At 34.3% G+C, this 16,116-nt stretch overlaps 1 protein-coding gene across 1 annotated transcript in view; it reads left to right on the top strand.

The window, feature by feature from the left end:
* The first annotated feature begins 12 nt into the window (after window positions 1-12).
* Window positions 13-16,116, top strand: part of LOC149071135 (ribosome assembly protein METTL17, mitochondrial) — a 32,359-nt gene continuing 16,255 nt past the window's right edge. The window contains exons 1-6 of the mRNA XM_089248213.1: window positions 13-283; window positions 1,455-1,617; window positions 5,135-5,260; window positions 10,131-10,236; window positions 12,836-12,917; window positions 13,059-13,132. Coding sequence (XP_089104339.1) covers window positions 161-283; window positions 1,455-1,617; window positions 5,135-5,260; window positions 10,131-10,236; window positions 12,836-12,917; window positions 13,059-13,132 — 674 coding nt within the window. The 5' untranslated portion in view covers window positions 13-160. The remainder of the gene's footprint in view (window positions 284-1,454; window positions 1,618-5,134; window positions 5,261-10,130; window positions 10,237-12,835; window positions 12,918-13,058; window positions 13,133-16,116) is intronic.

Raw genomic sequence — 16,116 nt, 5'->3', positions numbered from 1 at the left:
GATTAATATAATGAGAGAAAACAGTATCATTATCGTATATAATGTCTCCAAAAAGATGCATAACTTGTTTTTCGTTATTTTTTTTAATTAATCCAACAACAAAATTTTGACATGAGTCAAGAACGTCTCGATGTCATTGTAAACAAACATTGCGAAAAGCATGTTTTCTTATGCCAAAGCATGTCATTTCCGAAAGTATTTGCTACACAACAGTTTCCAAGATTCGTCGTTTTTTCCTTTCACCGAGAAATGCCTCGGATCGAGGCGAATTCATTGTTTTCAGGTTTACAATTTTGAATGTTTCTTATTTGCTATTGTCAAATCATTTTTCCGAGAATATACGTAACATGAATCACGTCCATCTCCCCCCCCCCCATTGTGAAAAACTGACAGGACTATGGCTCGGGGCCCTTTGTCTTTTGTAAAATTTAACAAATTAGTATTAATGCCTCCCCCCTCCTTTATTTTAACGTTTGACCTGATTTGCAGCTATTTTCTAAAGTTACCGGCGATTTCCAGTTGGTCCAGGGCATGATTCTTGCTTTGGGTGCGAGAGTTGCTGTTTTGAAATTCTTGGAAAAGCCCTGGTGTCGTTTATTTCGTTGCAGCTATAAAGAGATTCATAGCTGAGTCAGCCATACCAGACTGTGTTTGGCTAAAATTGGTTTTCTGTGGTTCCCAACTTTGAGGCGCAAATGCAAGCCAATCTTCCTGTTAAAAAGTCTTGCCACAGAGAGCAACAGGCCTGTAAACAGTACAAATATTCATTCGTCGCACTTCACTTATTTCACTTTTGGAATATAGATGGCAGCACTAAAAAATCAGACACAACACTAGATATGCACTCAGACTGTTAGATACACACACTTACACTTCTGGCACACCTCACTAGGTAGTAAATTGCTCATAGATGGTGATGAACCTGAGTTGTGTGAGGTTTGAAAGAAAGAAAGCCATACCCGACTCGGCTAAAGAGATATTGGCAACTGGATGAAGATGGCTACACACGTGAGACTTGAAGCTTAACAAGCATGCATGCATGTTCAATCTTTTTTTGCACAAGTATGCACATTTTCCCTTTCGCCACCACGCGTTACAAGTATTCTTGCTCAAGAACCAGTTTGAAAGAAGAGTGCCAGAGTGGCGTGGTAGTAAGATGCTCGTCCGCAGTTCCACAGTGCCAGCATCAATGGATGAAAACAAAAAACCATGAGCTTAGTTGTAATAATGTGAAAATAATAAAAAAAAAAGTTGAAAATTTTTGCTCATAATGCAAATCATCGCTTGTTAATCAAGTCAAAATTTGTTCCAAATTTTTGCTCTTTATGCAAATTGCTCATTAACCTAATTACTTGCGAACCAAAGTTCCACTGAATTATATTTATTGACACAAGTTTTGTTTTTCAGGTTTTTTCTTTTTAATAATTGTTTTGTTATTAATATTATTGATTTAGGCATGCAAAGCCAAAATGAAAGTTTCCACTGCTGTGGAAGCTGATGTCCTGTCAAAACTAGAGGCGGAAGAAATGAAGCATCGTCAACATCCTGGGGTTAGGAAAACACAATGCTGTCAACTACCAGAGAGACTTCTTCTTGCAGCTGATAAAGTCTTGTCAAGTAAAGCATTTAATTTTGTGGTATTTATTTGTTATACATGGGGAAACCAAATGACTTTGTTACTTTCTTATGTGCTCAGGGCGGCTCAAGCCTACCTGCTGCCTGGGCGCAAAGCTTTATGTGCTGCCCCCTAAAGACGACCCTAGTGGGGGGCTCACAGGGCCTTGGCCCAGGTGATACTGGTTTAAACTTGGTTTTTTTTAGTACAAAGCTGCACATCATTTTTAACCGTACAAAATTTTTGTGACCATGCGTCCCGCTTTTGAAGAAACCATTCTAAATTGCACCAGATAACTTGATCCACATCACAGCTCTTACTAATCGACTATCGTTATTTACATTTATGCTGTAAAGGAGAAAGTGTAACGAGGGAAATTTTTTTTAAGAAATTTATTTCGAATTGGTTTCTGTTGCTTCAGAGCCAAACAACCAAGAAGCCGAATTTTTCCTTTGTCTTTATTTGAGCGTTCAAGAAAAATTACTGGGCGTGGGCATCAAACTGCCAAACTTCACACTTGCACATTGTGAAAGAGTACATTATTGTTTTTGGTATCACTGTCCCATGCCCTGTTTATTCCTCTCAAAATTTCTCAACAACTCTGTCATCAAAGTATGGCTCAAGAGTGTGGTGCCATTTAAGTTTTTACCACTGGAAATTTTTTTTTTAATTTAGGTGTATAACTAAAGTCTATCCAAGCTGCCGTCCCTAACAACTTGTGTCTTGGGTGCATTGCACCCTTGCTTAAGCTGCCCCTTTATGTGCTAGACCGGATGTTAACTACTTTTCCATATACTCATCATGAACTTTATTTTTTAAAATAATAATGATAAGAAATTGTTAATGTTATAATGGGAATGATGAGTGTAATATATATAAGCTAAAAAATATATATCAGATATTTTTCATCTGATTCATTAAAAGTATCTCTGTATCGATTACAGACAAACTTCTATAATTAAAATTTTTGACCTCTCAAGTAATTTTGATATCCTCCACAATACACTTGTTTCAAAATATTAAAATGTTCCAGATATATTTACAAGTACATGAAATGCTGAAGTTAGAAAGCCAAAATTCACAGCATAGTTGTAATTTGCATTTCTATCTTCTGAGAGGCTCTTGAGCATAACAGGGGCAAAAAATGTGCATAAAGTAGGTTGAATGTGTCCTAAAATGTCAAATTGTTTTTCCCTCTCTGTTTGAAAAAATTATAACATCTAACCAAGAATGGGTCATTACATGAATATTTTCATGCCAGTTTACATCGACCTGATCGAATAAGTGTGGCATATTTATCATGGTTATGTATGTAAGCCTAGGGTAGTTTAGTCTTTGCATTATGAGTAGAAAAACAGAACATTTCTTCAAATGCAAAATTACCTGTGCATTTACTTGCACAATATAGAAAATGTGTGCTGATATTGTACAAATTCATTGTACTGGGGCCATCTTTAGCTTTGATCATTTTGACGATCTCCAATCCTATAGATGGCACATCTCCCGAGAAGTATTGTGGTGGCGTTATCTTTCTCATGTGAGCATTTCTTGGATACATGGCTGTACCAGCACAGCGAGGAAAATTCCTCTTAGCATGCAAATTAGCATAGATGGTGCTTGGAGCACTTCAGCTCATATAAGGCAAATTTCCTTCTTGCTTCGCTGCTTTTGTAGTCTCACTGTGAGTTTGGGCACTGTTTGTGTACTCCTTCTCTGAAAACGACCTGCTAAGTCATTGTTGAGGTCTCTGAAAAAATTTGGATCAAACTTCACTTTGAGGACTGTCTCCACCAGAAGTTGCAGATGCTGAATTACTGTCATAGACTCACCTTGCTGACCAGTCAAGTTGGACTAATCTGCCATTATTATTGAACACTATTGCCTCGTACCCATCAGAGGGAGGACTGATCATATTTACAGAAGTCTACGCAACCTTCATTGCCAACCAGACCCTGAGGACTCATCCTTCCTGACCACTCTTTGTCCCAGACTCATCAAATTGATTCGCCATCACTTGTTGTCAAAAGAACTGATTGTGGACTTGCCTCAGTTCCTTTTGAATTCCCAGACTCATAAAAAGGTGATGAACTTTTTTGTTCAGAATTCTTTGGTTGCTAGGAAACCTAATAAATTGTTTTGCTCATTGTAAGTGTGTTTTTGCCGGGTCACATACATTAATGTGTACAAAAACCCTTAATGCAACTAAAACATTGCACCATGAATTGTATGCATCAAGACATTGAATTGATAACTCTCCATCACAGATCTGGATTGGACCTCAACCATGAATCCCATCATTGCTATTGTAGAGGCAATAGCAGCTGGTTTTTGATTGATAAGCTTTTTTTACAATGTGTGTGATGTGCTAAAAAAAGAAGCTGATAAATCACAAAGCAGCTGCTATCAGCTCTACGGTGATGGGATTCATAGATAAGGTCCAATCCAGATTTGTGCTGGAGACCTATTAATTCAATGTCTTCGTGCATAAAATCCATGGTCAAGACCAAAGATAGCCATAGTATAATGTATTTGCGCGATATCAGCACATGTGTATGTTTTTCCATACTTTGCATATAAATTCATATATGTCCTGTTTTTCTACCCATAATGCAAAGATTGAACTATTCTAGGCTTACATTCATAGCCAGAAAGACATACAAAGCTTATTCAATCAAGTTGATTCATGAAAGTTCTGATGTAATAATCCATTTTAAGGTGTTCTAATTTTCTGAAACAAAGAAAAAAAGGGTAATTAGGCTTTTTGGGGCTCACTCAATCTACTTTATGCAAACTTTTTTGTCACCAATATGTTCATGAAAAACCTCTTAAAAGATGGAAATGCAAGTTACAGCCAAGTTATAAATTTGGGCTTTCTAACTTGAGCATTTCATGAACTGTACTCATAAGTTTTTGGCGTGTTCTAATTCAGCAGTTCTTTATCAGTGCTCTGCGGAGCCCTTAGGGCTCCTTGTGCACATATCAGGAACTAAGCAGCTGCTCAAAGAAACTAAAATAGTAAATTCGGTAAATAAAGAAATAAAAAAGAAAAAGATCTAAGGTCTACGCCATAGAAATTATATGCTAAAAAGGGCTCTGTGAGTCAATAAAGGTTGAACCGCTGTTCTAATTTTTTGAAACAAACGTGTATTTCTAATAAATTGTCAAGTTTTAAGACTTAAATTTATAGTACAATAGACCTCTGGTTGCAGTGCTAGGTTCCATGGAACTTCCCACTCCTATGACTGAGTCTATTTCTGCAACTAGAATTTTCAATTGTTTGATAATATCAAATGTCAAATGCACTTTGAGGCATTGAAGCTTAACAGTAAGTTCCTGAAAAAAATATTTGTGAGGAGCATATGTGGTTACATTAGTATTTCGCCGGCATAATGTGGGAACTGCATATTTATTACAAATCAAATATTTCTTATGAATGAAATTTTAGGTAAATTTGGATTTTAGTCATTAGTGAAATGTTTAAGTGTTTTGAGAGAAATAATTCTTTTCCATTCTCTATAGAATACGATACCAAACTTCTAACAGAGGACATTGATAAATTCAACAAAGCAGCTTGGCACTTAGCTTTACCTATGGAAAATTCAGAATTACAGATGAGAACCATGGATATGCTGCAAAAGATGAACAGTAATTACACATTTTTTCTAAACTCTTTTGACAAACTTAAGACACTGGATCAGTATAATAAGTGATACTACAGCGACATCAACATGGATTAGTTAAAAACATGAAACTGGTATTGATTTCAGATTTTTAACCAATCCATGTCAATGTTATAGTTGTATCATTTCAGCGTGCACTGCACCATAGATGTAAAAGAGCTGAAATATAATGTTTTTTGTATAGTAGTATATGGATGCTTATTATACATTTTGATGTGGGGGGCATATTGTATATACTCTTGTATAAGCCAAGTAATTTTTTTCAATAACTGTTCCTATATCGGGGGAAGGGGGATCGTCTCAAATACAGGTCAGTTTTTTTAGGAGAAAAACCCCTTGAGAATCATACTGTATTCAAGTGCAAGTGATAGGTTTATTTAAAAATCCAAGAACCACTCATGAGATGAAACTAATTCTTTATTCTCATTTCATACAGTTTGTGCATCTGACATGCACCTATTTCAGACATTAGCCCTAAATCAGGATTTTCAGTAAGCCCTTCCTATTGATTTTCAAATTTTAAAAATAAAACTAAAAATGTGTAATGTTATCCATTAGTGCCTAGACTAGACAGGCGTGAATCCAGGGAGAATAAGGAAGATGATCACCTCTCGCAAGAGCAGAATAATGTAGGTTAAATTTGGTCCATCCTATACAATACGGGGCGGTATAACAGACCTACACAATAAGTCACCCTTCCCAACACATCTTGCTGGATTTGCACTTGAGGCTTGAGCCCTGTTAACTTTTAGCCTACAACTATATTATGTTCAAATCTCGATAAGTCGAATGTACAGCAACCGACAAAAACTTATCATTAGTTTGACTTATCGGAAATTCAGATTTCACAGTGGGAAAAGAAAAATTTATTAAAATAACAGAGCACTATTTATGAATGTAGTATTAATAAAACATATTATACTACTAAAGATGAAAAAATTTGAAAAGATAAGTTACTCTAATTTAATCATATTTAATTAATGAATGAAAATATGCAGAAGTAAATTAGACTTACATGTTGTACTATGGAAATGTGCAAGATACTCATATACATGAAACAAATTGTAAATAAAGTGTATACACGATTATTTTCTGTCAGAAAATGCAGTGATTTTTGACTGCCTATCTCTTCTTTTGTGAGAAAGTCATTAACATTTTTCAAACAGACAAATGAATCTGCTAAATTCTATTGCTAAATGCTAAATTCTACCTACAAATGTTATTTTTAAAATTCATCTCATTCCCAAAAACTTTGACTTAACGGGAGAAAACTTCCAAGTTAGAGAAAAATTTTAACACTAAAATATGTAAAAAATTCTGGGGCGTTTGACTTAAACAGATGTTTGAGCTATGAGAGTTAGGGTCATCACAAATTGCCTGTATTTGGTGTTGAGGGCATGATTGCAGGTTTTCTGATCTGTGGTAAAGGACAGCTACGAATACTGACACACAGTTTTTTTTCCTTGCAATGAAAGAATGAGGTCAGGGCAGCTTGGCTCATTGTATCTGGTTTGGAACTTTTCTTTAAAGTGTTCTCCCCATCTATCAAGCTATCATTTGTATTTTAAATGTGGCAGAAAATAATTCTTTTCCTGCCAATATAGTTGAGAACAGGTTTTCTTTCTCAACTGGGCTCAGTGCATCAAAAAACATCAAAACCCTTGTTGTCCATTGAGGAGGGGGCACGGGCGTTCATGATGTAACAACTGTGTAAAGTCAATACAGCTGTTCCATAACCTATGGCCCCCATACCCATTCCTTGTGCAGCCCTCTAGGATAGCCTTTTCAGCCCCCATAGTGAATTTATAGCATGAAAAAAGCAAAAAAGGATGAGAGTCATCCATGGCCTCAGGGCAGCAGCCCTGTCAGCCCCACCCTTATGAGAGGCCCATGCCATTACCATCAGATGTATGATGTATTTGATTCTAATTTCATATACAGTGAAACCTTTCTCAAATATACACGCTCTGAGATGAAAATCTGTCTTGAAGAAAATCAAAAGATCAGTTCAGTCTATGATTAGTGCTTTAATGTATACCTTTACAAGACGGAAACCTGTCTGAATTTATTTTGGTGTCCCTTGATGTTCCATTTCATAGAGGTTTCACTGTACAGTCGGCCCTCTGTATTCACAGATTTCGTATTCGCAGTTTCTTTCCCAAACTTTTTTGAAAACATTATTAAGGTGATAATTCTTGTATCAGAACAAAATATGTTACAAAATAAGCCACAAGTAAGAACAAATATAAGTACATGCTGAATAGATGTTTAAAAATCCTTCTTTAAGGTTTTTCTGGTGCTTCTGAAAATATTTATACAAAGCTGTTGTTTAAATGTTTCTAAAAGTGAAAAACTTGCAGAGAAAAATTTTAAATATTGCCAAAGGGTAGCTCCGTTGCTGCGGTTTCCTGTTACTATGGCATCAATGAGTCTACAGCCAAATAAATCAAGAAATAAGAATGTAAAATTTGATCGTTCATTGCTATAGCTATACCTGATACTATGTAACCCTGGATCCACGTGTCTCTCATATAGAAAGTTTTATTATAAGCAACATAACAAAGGCTTCTTAAGTTTAAATTGGTTGCTTCAATGAAATAGACCCATTTGTGGTACGTTTTTCACATGTAGAAAAATTTATAACAGAAGCCTTGTTACTGTACCTTAACAAATCAACTGGAATTTAGAAGAAATTACTAACAGATAAGCAGATACTGTAAAAATGAGATGCCAAGAGAACAAAATTAAATGTTTGAATTATTTGCATATTTTCTGTATTCACAGTCATCCCCAGAATGTAACCCCTGCAAATATTATGGGACGACTACTTATAAATCATTCCACGTCAATCAAATTTTATGTAAACAAATAGTTTGGGGAAAAACCCTTTGCCTTGATTGTGCTGACAGACCTGCCAACTCTCCAGATTTATGAAAATTGTTTTTTCGGGTTCGAAGACCATCGTCCGTTTGAGTAAGTTATCAGCATTTCCCCAACACTAGTGGTTGGCATCATCAGAAGAATAGATAAACTGGATGTGGAAGTACTTCTTTCCACGAATCTACAGAGAGGCTATTGAAATATACAAGCACAAAAACAGCTATAATAGAAGAGAAGGAACTTTGAAATTGAGCAGATCCTGGACACCAGCTCTCAGAAGAACAAGAACCTTCCCCTTCAAGATCCAGCAACAGAATGGCAACAACAGCCGATCAAATAACTCCACATCTCTCGGCCAATCAGGTTCTACCAGCATAACAACTGTTTTCAATATGCTGCCAGCCATAGAATCAACGGACCAATCGCAAAACAATAGTGTAGGTCAAGCCACTTATGCAGGTAAATACAACCTGAGACTCCGAAAACTTGACTTTGATCCAGTTTATCTATTCTCCTGATGATGCTAACCACTAGTGTTGGAGAAACGTTGAGAACTATCTCAAACAGACGACGGTCTTCGAACCCGAAAAAAACAATTTTCATCAAATGATGGCCACGAAAGCCTTATCAACTATCTCCAGATTTAGGCGGGAGACTCTGGATTTTTAACCCTTCCTCCTACTCTCCGGATTTTGGCAGAAAATTAGATTTCTGCGACCTTTTGCCATCCAGTTCAGTTCGGGGGCTTGGATTGTAGGGTACTGTTGTGAACGAAAACTTGACGTTCAGAATTGGCAATAAACTGTAGGTCCCAGTCTAATTAGCCCTTGTGTGCAGATAATGACCATGGTGCAACAAAAATGATGATCAATGATCCGAAATTCCTGTATAGTTATTATTGTATTCCATTAACAGTAATCGCAATAAGTTTTTTGGTCAGCAGTTTTGTATTTTGAGATTTTTAATTGTTTTCTCTGATTAAATATGTCGTCAGAAAGAAAATATAAAACTGCTTTTAAGAGTTCATATACCCTAGATTATGTTGGGTATACACTGATAACATCCACGAAAGGAAACACTTATGTTTTATGAATAGTGTGTAGATGTGATTTCTCTATTCTTCGTGGAAAGACTGACATTGAATTATGCAGAACCTGTCTGTGGAGGAAGGGGTGGTGTTGGAACTTTTTCTTAATAGATGAAAAAAAAAATTTTCTTTCCAAAAAATATTTTTTGATTTTTTTTTGATCGATCTATGAGTGGAGGGACCCCCCCCCCCCCTCGGGAGAATCTCCAGATTTCTGGATTCCAAAAGTTGGCACGTCTGGGCTGATCAGATGTTTCGCATAAAGTATTATTTTATACTAACAGAATTTGACTCTCTCAACTTCTCTTTTCATGTAGTGATAACTCTCGATTTCTTATACACTGGGCAGAGCCATTCCTTAAAACCTGTTTTAAGGAACGGTTCTACCCAGCGTGTATAAACAAGCCAACTTCTTTGATGAACAGTCACTTATTTCCACATGGGGGTTTAAACAGTCCCATCATTTTAGAAAATATACTAGAAAGGGTATATATATATATATATATATATCCTTACTACACACATAGGACCAAAGTGACAGAACAATAGATCGATCTGGCCATCTTTTCCCCTTTTTTCGGTCATTTTCTCACATTTCGGGGGGGGGGGACCAGACCCCCAAGTCCCCCCCCCCCCACTCGCTACGCCCTTGAGTGGCACTGTGCTCAGCCATTCTGCAAAACAGGCCTTTGCTTGGTTTGTTGTTTTTTGTGAACCCTCTCCTTGAGAGATGTGCAACTATTAATTCATTATTTTTAATGCAAGTAATTATTCCAATATCGTTATCCTTTTATTGCAGTGAAAAATTCATTATAAACATATCGTGATGAAGTAAAGTTAATATTCTCATATTCATGTGACCTTTTAGTTGATATATACTCCGAAGATCAGAATGTATACCATGACTCCATGAAAAAAATGGCAGTGGTTCGTAAACGATTGAAGCAGCAATTAAAAAGATGGAATCCAATCGAGTAAACAATTTTTTTTTAGCTAATTGCTATATTGCTTGTTTTTTGTATTAAATCTATATCCAAGAACAGATTCTTTTGAATGATGTAAAATAGTTTGTTTCTATAATAATTCTTATAATGCTCTTACTGTTTGATAAATAATCATTAACAATGTCACAGTCCTTTGAGTAGCTTTCAAAAATCACAAAACCCTCTGTGAGAAAAATGTCACACATTTTTTCAAGAAAAGTTTCTTTTTTCTGATTTTGTGAAGGGATAAATATTTGTAAAATCACCCCAACACTGAGACTAATAATTTAAAAGAAAAAAGGAAAGAATCAAGTGTCCATTGAAATAGTGTCAAAGTTGTCCACACTTAGGACAATGTTGAACTTTACACTGAAAAAAGTCATTTTTCCTCCTTTATGAAACATTAAAATTTAAAAGAAAGAAAAACACCCCTCAATCTGAAGCAGGTCTAGGCTTTTGGTGCTGATAATTTGAAAATTTTAGGTGTACATTTAGTACCTAAAAAAATAAAATGAGGTTTGTCCCAAGTTAGACGCAAGTACCCTAACTTAGAACAGTATAATTTTTTTGTGTGTTGTTTTATGTTTAAGTGCTTGAGTTTAAACTTGGGACAGTTGGTTAAATGTTTTTAAAAAAGTCCTAAGACAATACCAGACTAAAAGGAGTTCAGAAAAATCACTTTATTCCTCAAAAATAAGTCGCCACTTTTTTGACAAAATCACAAAGTAAGTTTTAAGCACACATTTGAAAAAGGAACAAATGAACTTAGAAAGTAGAAAACTTGAAAAAACTGAAAAAACTTGAACTTGAAAACTGTTAATGTGTGTAACGACTTTGACTGACACGAACGCACACTGATTATTTTTATGCATTGAAATACAAAATTGAAATAAAAATTTAGCATTGAAATACAAAATTGAAATAAAAATTTAGCATTGAAATACAAAATTGAAATAAAAATTTAGCATTGAAATACAAAATTGAAATAAAAATTTAGCATTCAAATGCTTGAAAATCTAGAGGACAAAAGTGTAGCAATCTCAGCAGACATTAAGAGGTTTCACACAATTCTTTTTAATTCAACTTTTGGAAATTCATCAATGTCATCAACAGCAGAAAATGAGAAAACATCTGTTTTACTCATGTAAGTTCTTATAAAATGGATTTTATGCATCTCAACTATCATTTATGACCATTTCCATGTAATTAATTTGTAATTAATATTTTAACGGGACAGTTTTTCAAGTTTAAACAAACTTGACTTTTTTCTACTCAAGCTGGGAGTAACTAACAATAATGGCATTAAAAAAATATTGAACCCACATTTTATTTTATAATACAAACATACAATACACAAATGCAAGCATATAATATACAAATACCAATATATAATACACACTCATATGATACAAACACTTTGGGACTGGAAAGTCCTTATGGGGAGACATTACTTTACATTGCCCTAAATCAGAGGAAACCATGTCTAAACTAACTGTGGTGCAAATCTTAGTAGTTCATTGAAAAAAGTTAGAGATTTTCCGGAAAACGCAAGGAAAACTTTTTCTCAACCAAAACACATTCTGCACTACTGAAACTATCAGCAAGTATAGACACCTGTCTGTACTCTATATTTTCTATTATTTATACTGTATGCATATTCCTAACTACCTCAAAGCAAAAGGAATAAAGCACAGGATTGTGTTTTTTCTGAAAATACTCAAGCCTTTAATATAAAATACAACAAAATTTAATAGCTTAAAATAAATTAAACTGCACTTTCCCTTTCAAAACAATTGTTTTTGGCATGAATGTGTACTGCCATTCAACAAATCATTTAAGTTTCCATTATTTCTTACAGGAAAGTTTGATTTGATATACAGGTGTTTTTGGTTATGAGCTCATTCAAGGAATGCATTATGCTCGTAAAGCAAAGTTTTACTGTAATTCATTGTTCTTACAATGCTATTGCTGTATAATGGATATATTTTTCAACACAGTCTGTGGCCTTCATTTCATTGGCCCACGTGTCTATGGACTTCATCTTATTGGCATAAAAGGTGAAAAACTCCTGGGTTATTTACACAACCAAACATACATGGCACTTTCTAGCATGTACCAAAAGTTTTAAATTCTTCATTGAAATATTATGAATTGTATCTTCAATCTAGTACTTGTAGTAGCCTGTAGTATGCACATAGGGATTAGTTGAGGTGCAGTGATACACAAGACAGGATCATGTCACAATCATTAATACACAATGCCAATATGATGAAAGTTAAACTAAAGCTGTGTATACATTAATTGGTGTATTCCATAACGTTCATGGCATTTTAAGAAACATCATGCTGATTTGTTTATGTGATAACCTGTTAAAAATTTACTAATATATTAGTATGATTTTCTTGTTTTATAATCAAGGCAATTTTTTTCCATATCATATTGAATGAGAATACAAATGACCAAATGAAACAGTTTTTAAAATCTCAGTCTTTTTTTTTTCTCAGTTGTTATGGAGCTTAAGCAAAATGATGTTCTCTGCCTTTGTATCAATTTATAATAACTTTGATTGAAAACGTTTTTAACATTCTAGCTATACAGATTATGTGTGTGTTACATACCTAGGTGCGAGACTTGCACAGAATTATGCCTGCATATCCAAAGTTTTCTCAGAGGTTAGTAGATCTTTTTTTTTTTTGGTCAATGAATATCTTTCTCATCCAAAATTAATCCACAACCAGAAATATATAAATATAATTATATATAATATATATATAAAAATATATATTTTTTTTAATGTAAACTTTTTTTTACAGATTAAGGCAGAAGTACCATCGTTTAGTCCGAAGACATTTTTTGATTTCGGTTCTGGAGTGGGGTCAGCTGCTTGGTCAGTTATTGTTTATACTAACAATTTAATCATTAAAATACAGATGAAACATCTATATATTGACTTTTTTTTTGCATGTCTGCATGAACTGTGAAGCAATGGTCTTGATACAGTGTTTCCCAAACTTTTTGAGTCATGAGCGCTAATGTTTACCTAGCACTCTCATTTTACCTGAACATGCTGAACTTCCCACCTTCTCTTTTCCTACACTTCTTACAGAGCATATTTTGGGACCTTACTTTTGACAGTTTCAACAGTTTGCTACTAAATTACATACATGCACTTCATAAGCATTCCTATGATAAATTGGTGCATTTCAGAAAGTGTTGTATGCATGCAACTTTTTCAAAGAAGTCTTTTATGCTGTAAATTGTTAAAGCCACACACTAAGAAAAAAAAGTGCAGTAATATCATGACTTATGTCCTATCGACTTACATCACCTCAAATTTACATCATCTCATCCTAAAAATATATTTTTTTCAATTAGATGCACTTTCAGCAATGCTTAACACTTTTGACATCCTGTTTTTAAAAGGGAAATGTTTTTTCATCAAGAACAAATATAGTAGAGCTTCGAAAATCCAAGCCCTGAAAGTTTGAGATTCCAGATAATCTGAGGCACTAGAAATTTTCGAATTTCCTTCTTGAGACCCTACTTTTCTTTTTTTTTTCCCTACAAGAACCAAACTTATTTCTCCAGGAATACACCATAGTATGCATGTATTGCACATTAATTTCATTAAAAGGACTAGGCAACCCTATAATGGGTAACTGATGTAATAAAATATTAGACTCCCTGAATGGGCATAGACCATTTTAAGTTTCGGGGTGGGGGAAGTCGCTGAGAAATGGGGGCAAACTTGACTGTTTTCCGTAAGGGTGGACAATGGCTTTTTCCCCTAATTGCTTAGGTAAAGTCACTGGAAAGTCAGTTGAAAGCTATCAGTATCTCAGCGTCATTCACAATCAATCCTATCTTCAACTTTTCCTAATCACTCTCTCATATTTGCATCATTTTCACATTTTTCATTATTCGAAACTCAACATATGGCATCTATATCTAATTAAAGAATAGAAATACAGTCAAACCCCATTTTAACGAATTCCATTATAGCGAAAATCTCATTGTAATGAAAACTTTTATAGTCTTTAAATAAGTTTACATAAGAACAATGTATTGCAAATTCCAATATTACGAAATGAAAAATCTGTTATATGGAATTCAAAAAACAGTTTCTGAAAATCAACAGCACAATACAGAATGTAAAAAGAATGAGAGTTAACTTGCTTAATTGTTGGGAAAGAAGGGTTGTTTTTCTATGGCTTGTGAAGAAAAATTCTAACTGATGAGGTGCATGAAAAAGGAATAAAATCTGAATTAGACCAGTGGCTACATGTTAGGAATGCATTATGTTTGTTCTGTTTCAAAAAGAGTGGTCTCGAAAGGAAAAATTTTTCGATTAAAGAAAAACTTAAGATCATTTCTGAAGTTGATGCTAGAGTAAATGAAAAATAATATAGAGCATTAAAATACGGCACATCTACTCTTACAAAGTTTTTGAAAAATCAGACAAAGTTGGAATTTTAAAGTCAAACAGCAGGATCCCATGGGGAAAAAGGACTAGACTTTTTCAAATTTTCAAGATGCAATAGCCTTTACAGTACATTTTTTCAAGTCATATAGGAGAAACATACATGTTTTCAGGATATTCATTCTCGAAATGTGCCAGTCACCAGCTCACTGATATGAGTAAAGACTTTGGAATATGTATGTGGTGTTGGATGTGAAATCTTTCAAGTGTTTCTTTCAAAAATTGCACAGCCATACTTTAGAGGAATTTGTTGTTTTCTTGGCCTAGTACTTGTACAAAAAACAATTATGGATTATTTGCTTCAAATATGTTAGGCAAGTAAAACGTATCCAAAAAAAAATCAATGCCTAATTGATCTGAGTTGCTTTGAAATTTAACTTCATTCTTTTATTATCTAGAATATAAATAAGTGATTCTAAGAATCAACTTTCTCTACAATGAATTTTTTTAATGAATGTTAAAATTCTTAAAATCGGAAACTCCTTTATAACAAAATTTTGTTATAACAAAGTGATTTCTTCAGCAACTTGGAATTCATTATCACAGGATTCAACTGTACAGTAAGTATGCTAGTACAGCTTTTGCATGTCTTTTTTTAAAGTAAAATCAACATTAAAACATTTTTTTAAATTGTTTTTCAAGTAATTTGTGTTTTCTGTTAACTTGAGGTGGTCTCTGTCCCCCATTCACCTTGGATTATTGAGACTCTACTGTAGATAGAGATTCATTGTAGATAAAGAATAGGGTGAATATACAACCTGTATTTTATGGGAGTTCCCCGTATTTTTGACAAAGTCTACTGGAATTTGTAATCTTATATGAAGATAATTTTCTTACATATGAAATTACAAATATTCCTTTCACATATTTGTCATATTCAATATTTTTTTCATGAATTATTTTTTAATGCACTGCAGATTAGTAGTAGGCTTCTATTTCTCATCCAAATAGGGATTTCTTAGCAGTTTTAGGTATGTCCAATAATTTTTCCACATTTGGCATTTCTTTTTGATGGAATTAGTGATGTTGTCATGCTATTATAGTCATTAGATTTCACAAAAACAATTATTTGAATCATTTTAATAATATATCGGTGGGGAAATTTACCTAGACTTATGTTGTTAGTCTTCTAATGAACCACCAGTGCCACAGTGGTTGTTGACTGAATTTGATGTTCTGTGGTTTCCAACTGCGAAGCATGAATGCTAGTCTATCTCTCCATTAAAAAGTCTTGCTACAGAGATCAATAGCCCTACAACATTACAAATATTCAACCATTATCATAGGTGCCAATGCTTCAGATTTATTAAAATCTTCTGGTCGGAAATCAGATTCTTCTGATTTTTCGTATCTCTTCATAGAAAAATCCCTAAAAGTCCTCAAATTGTGCT

Source organism: Pholcus phalangioides, unplaced genomic scaffold (genome assembly GCF_987345545.1).
Source record: "Pholcus phalangioides strain wild (caught in Gottingen) unplaced genomic scaffold, Ppha-v1.0 ptg000019l_1, whole genome shotgun sequence".
In the NCBI taxonomy this organism is placed as follows: domain Eukaryota; kingdom Metazoa; phylum Arthropoda; class Arachnida; order Araneae; family Pholcidae; genus Pholcus; species Pholcus phalangioides.
Note: the sequence above shows the minus strand (reverse complement) of the source record. Positions and strands in the feature narration are given on the sequence as shown.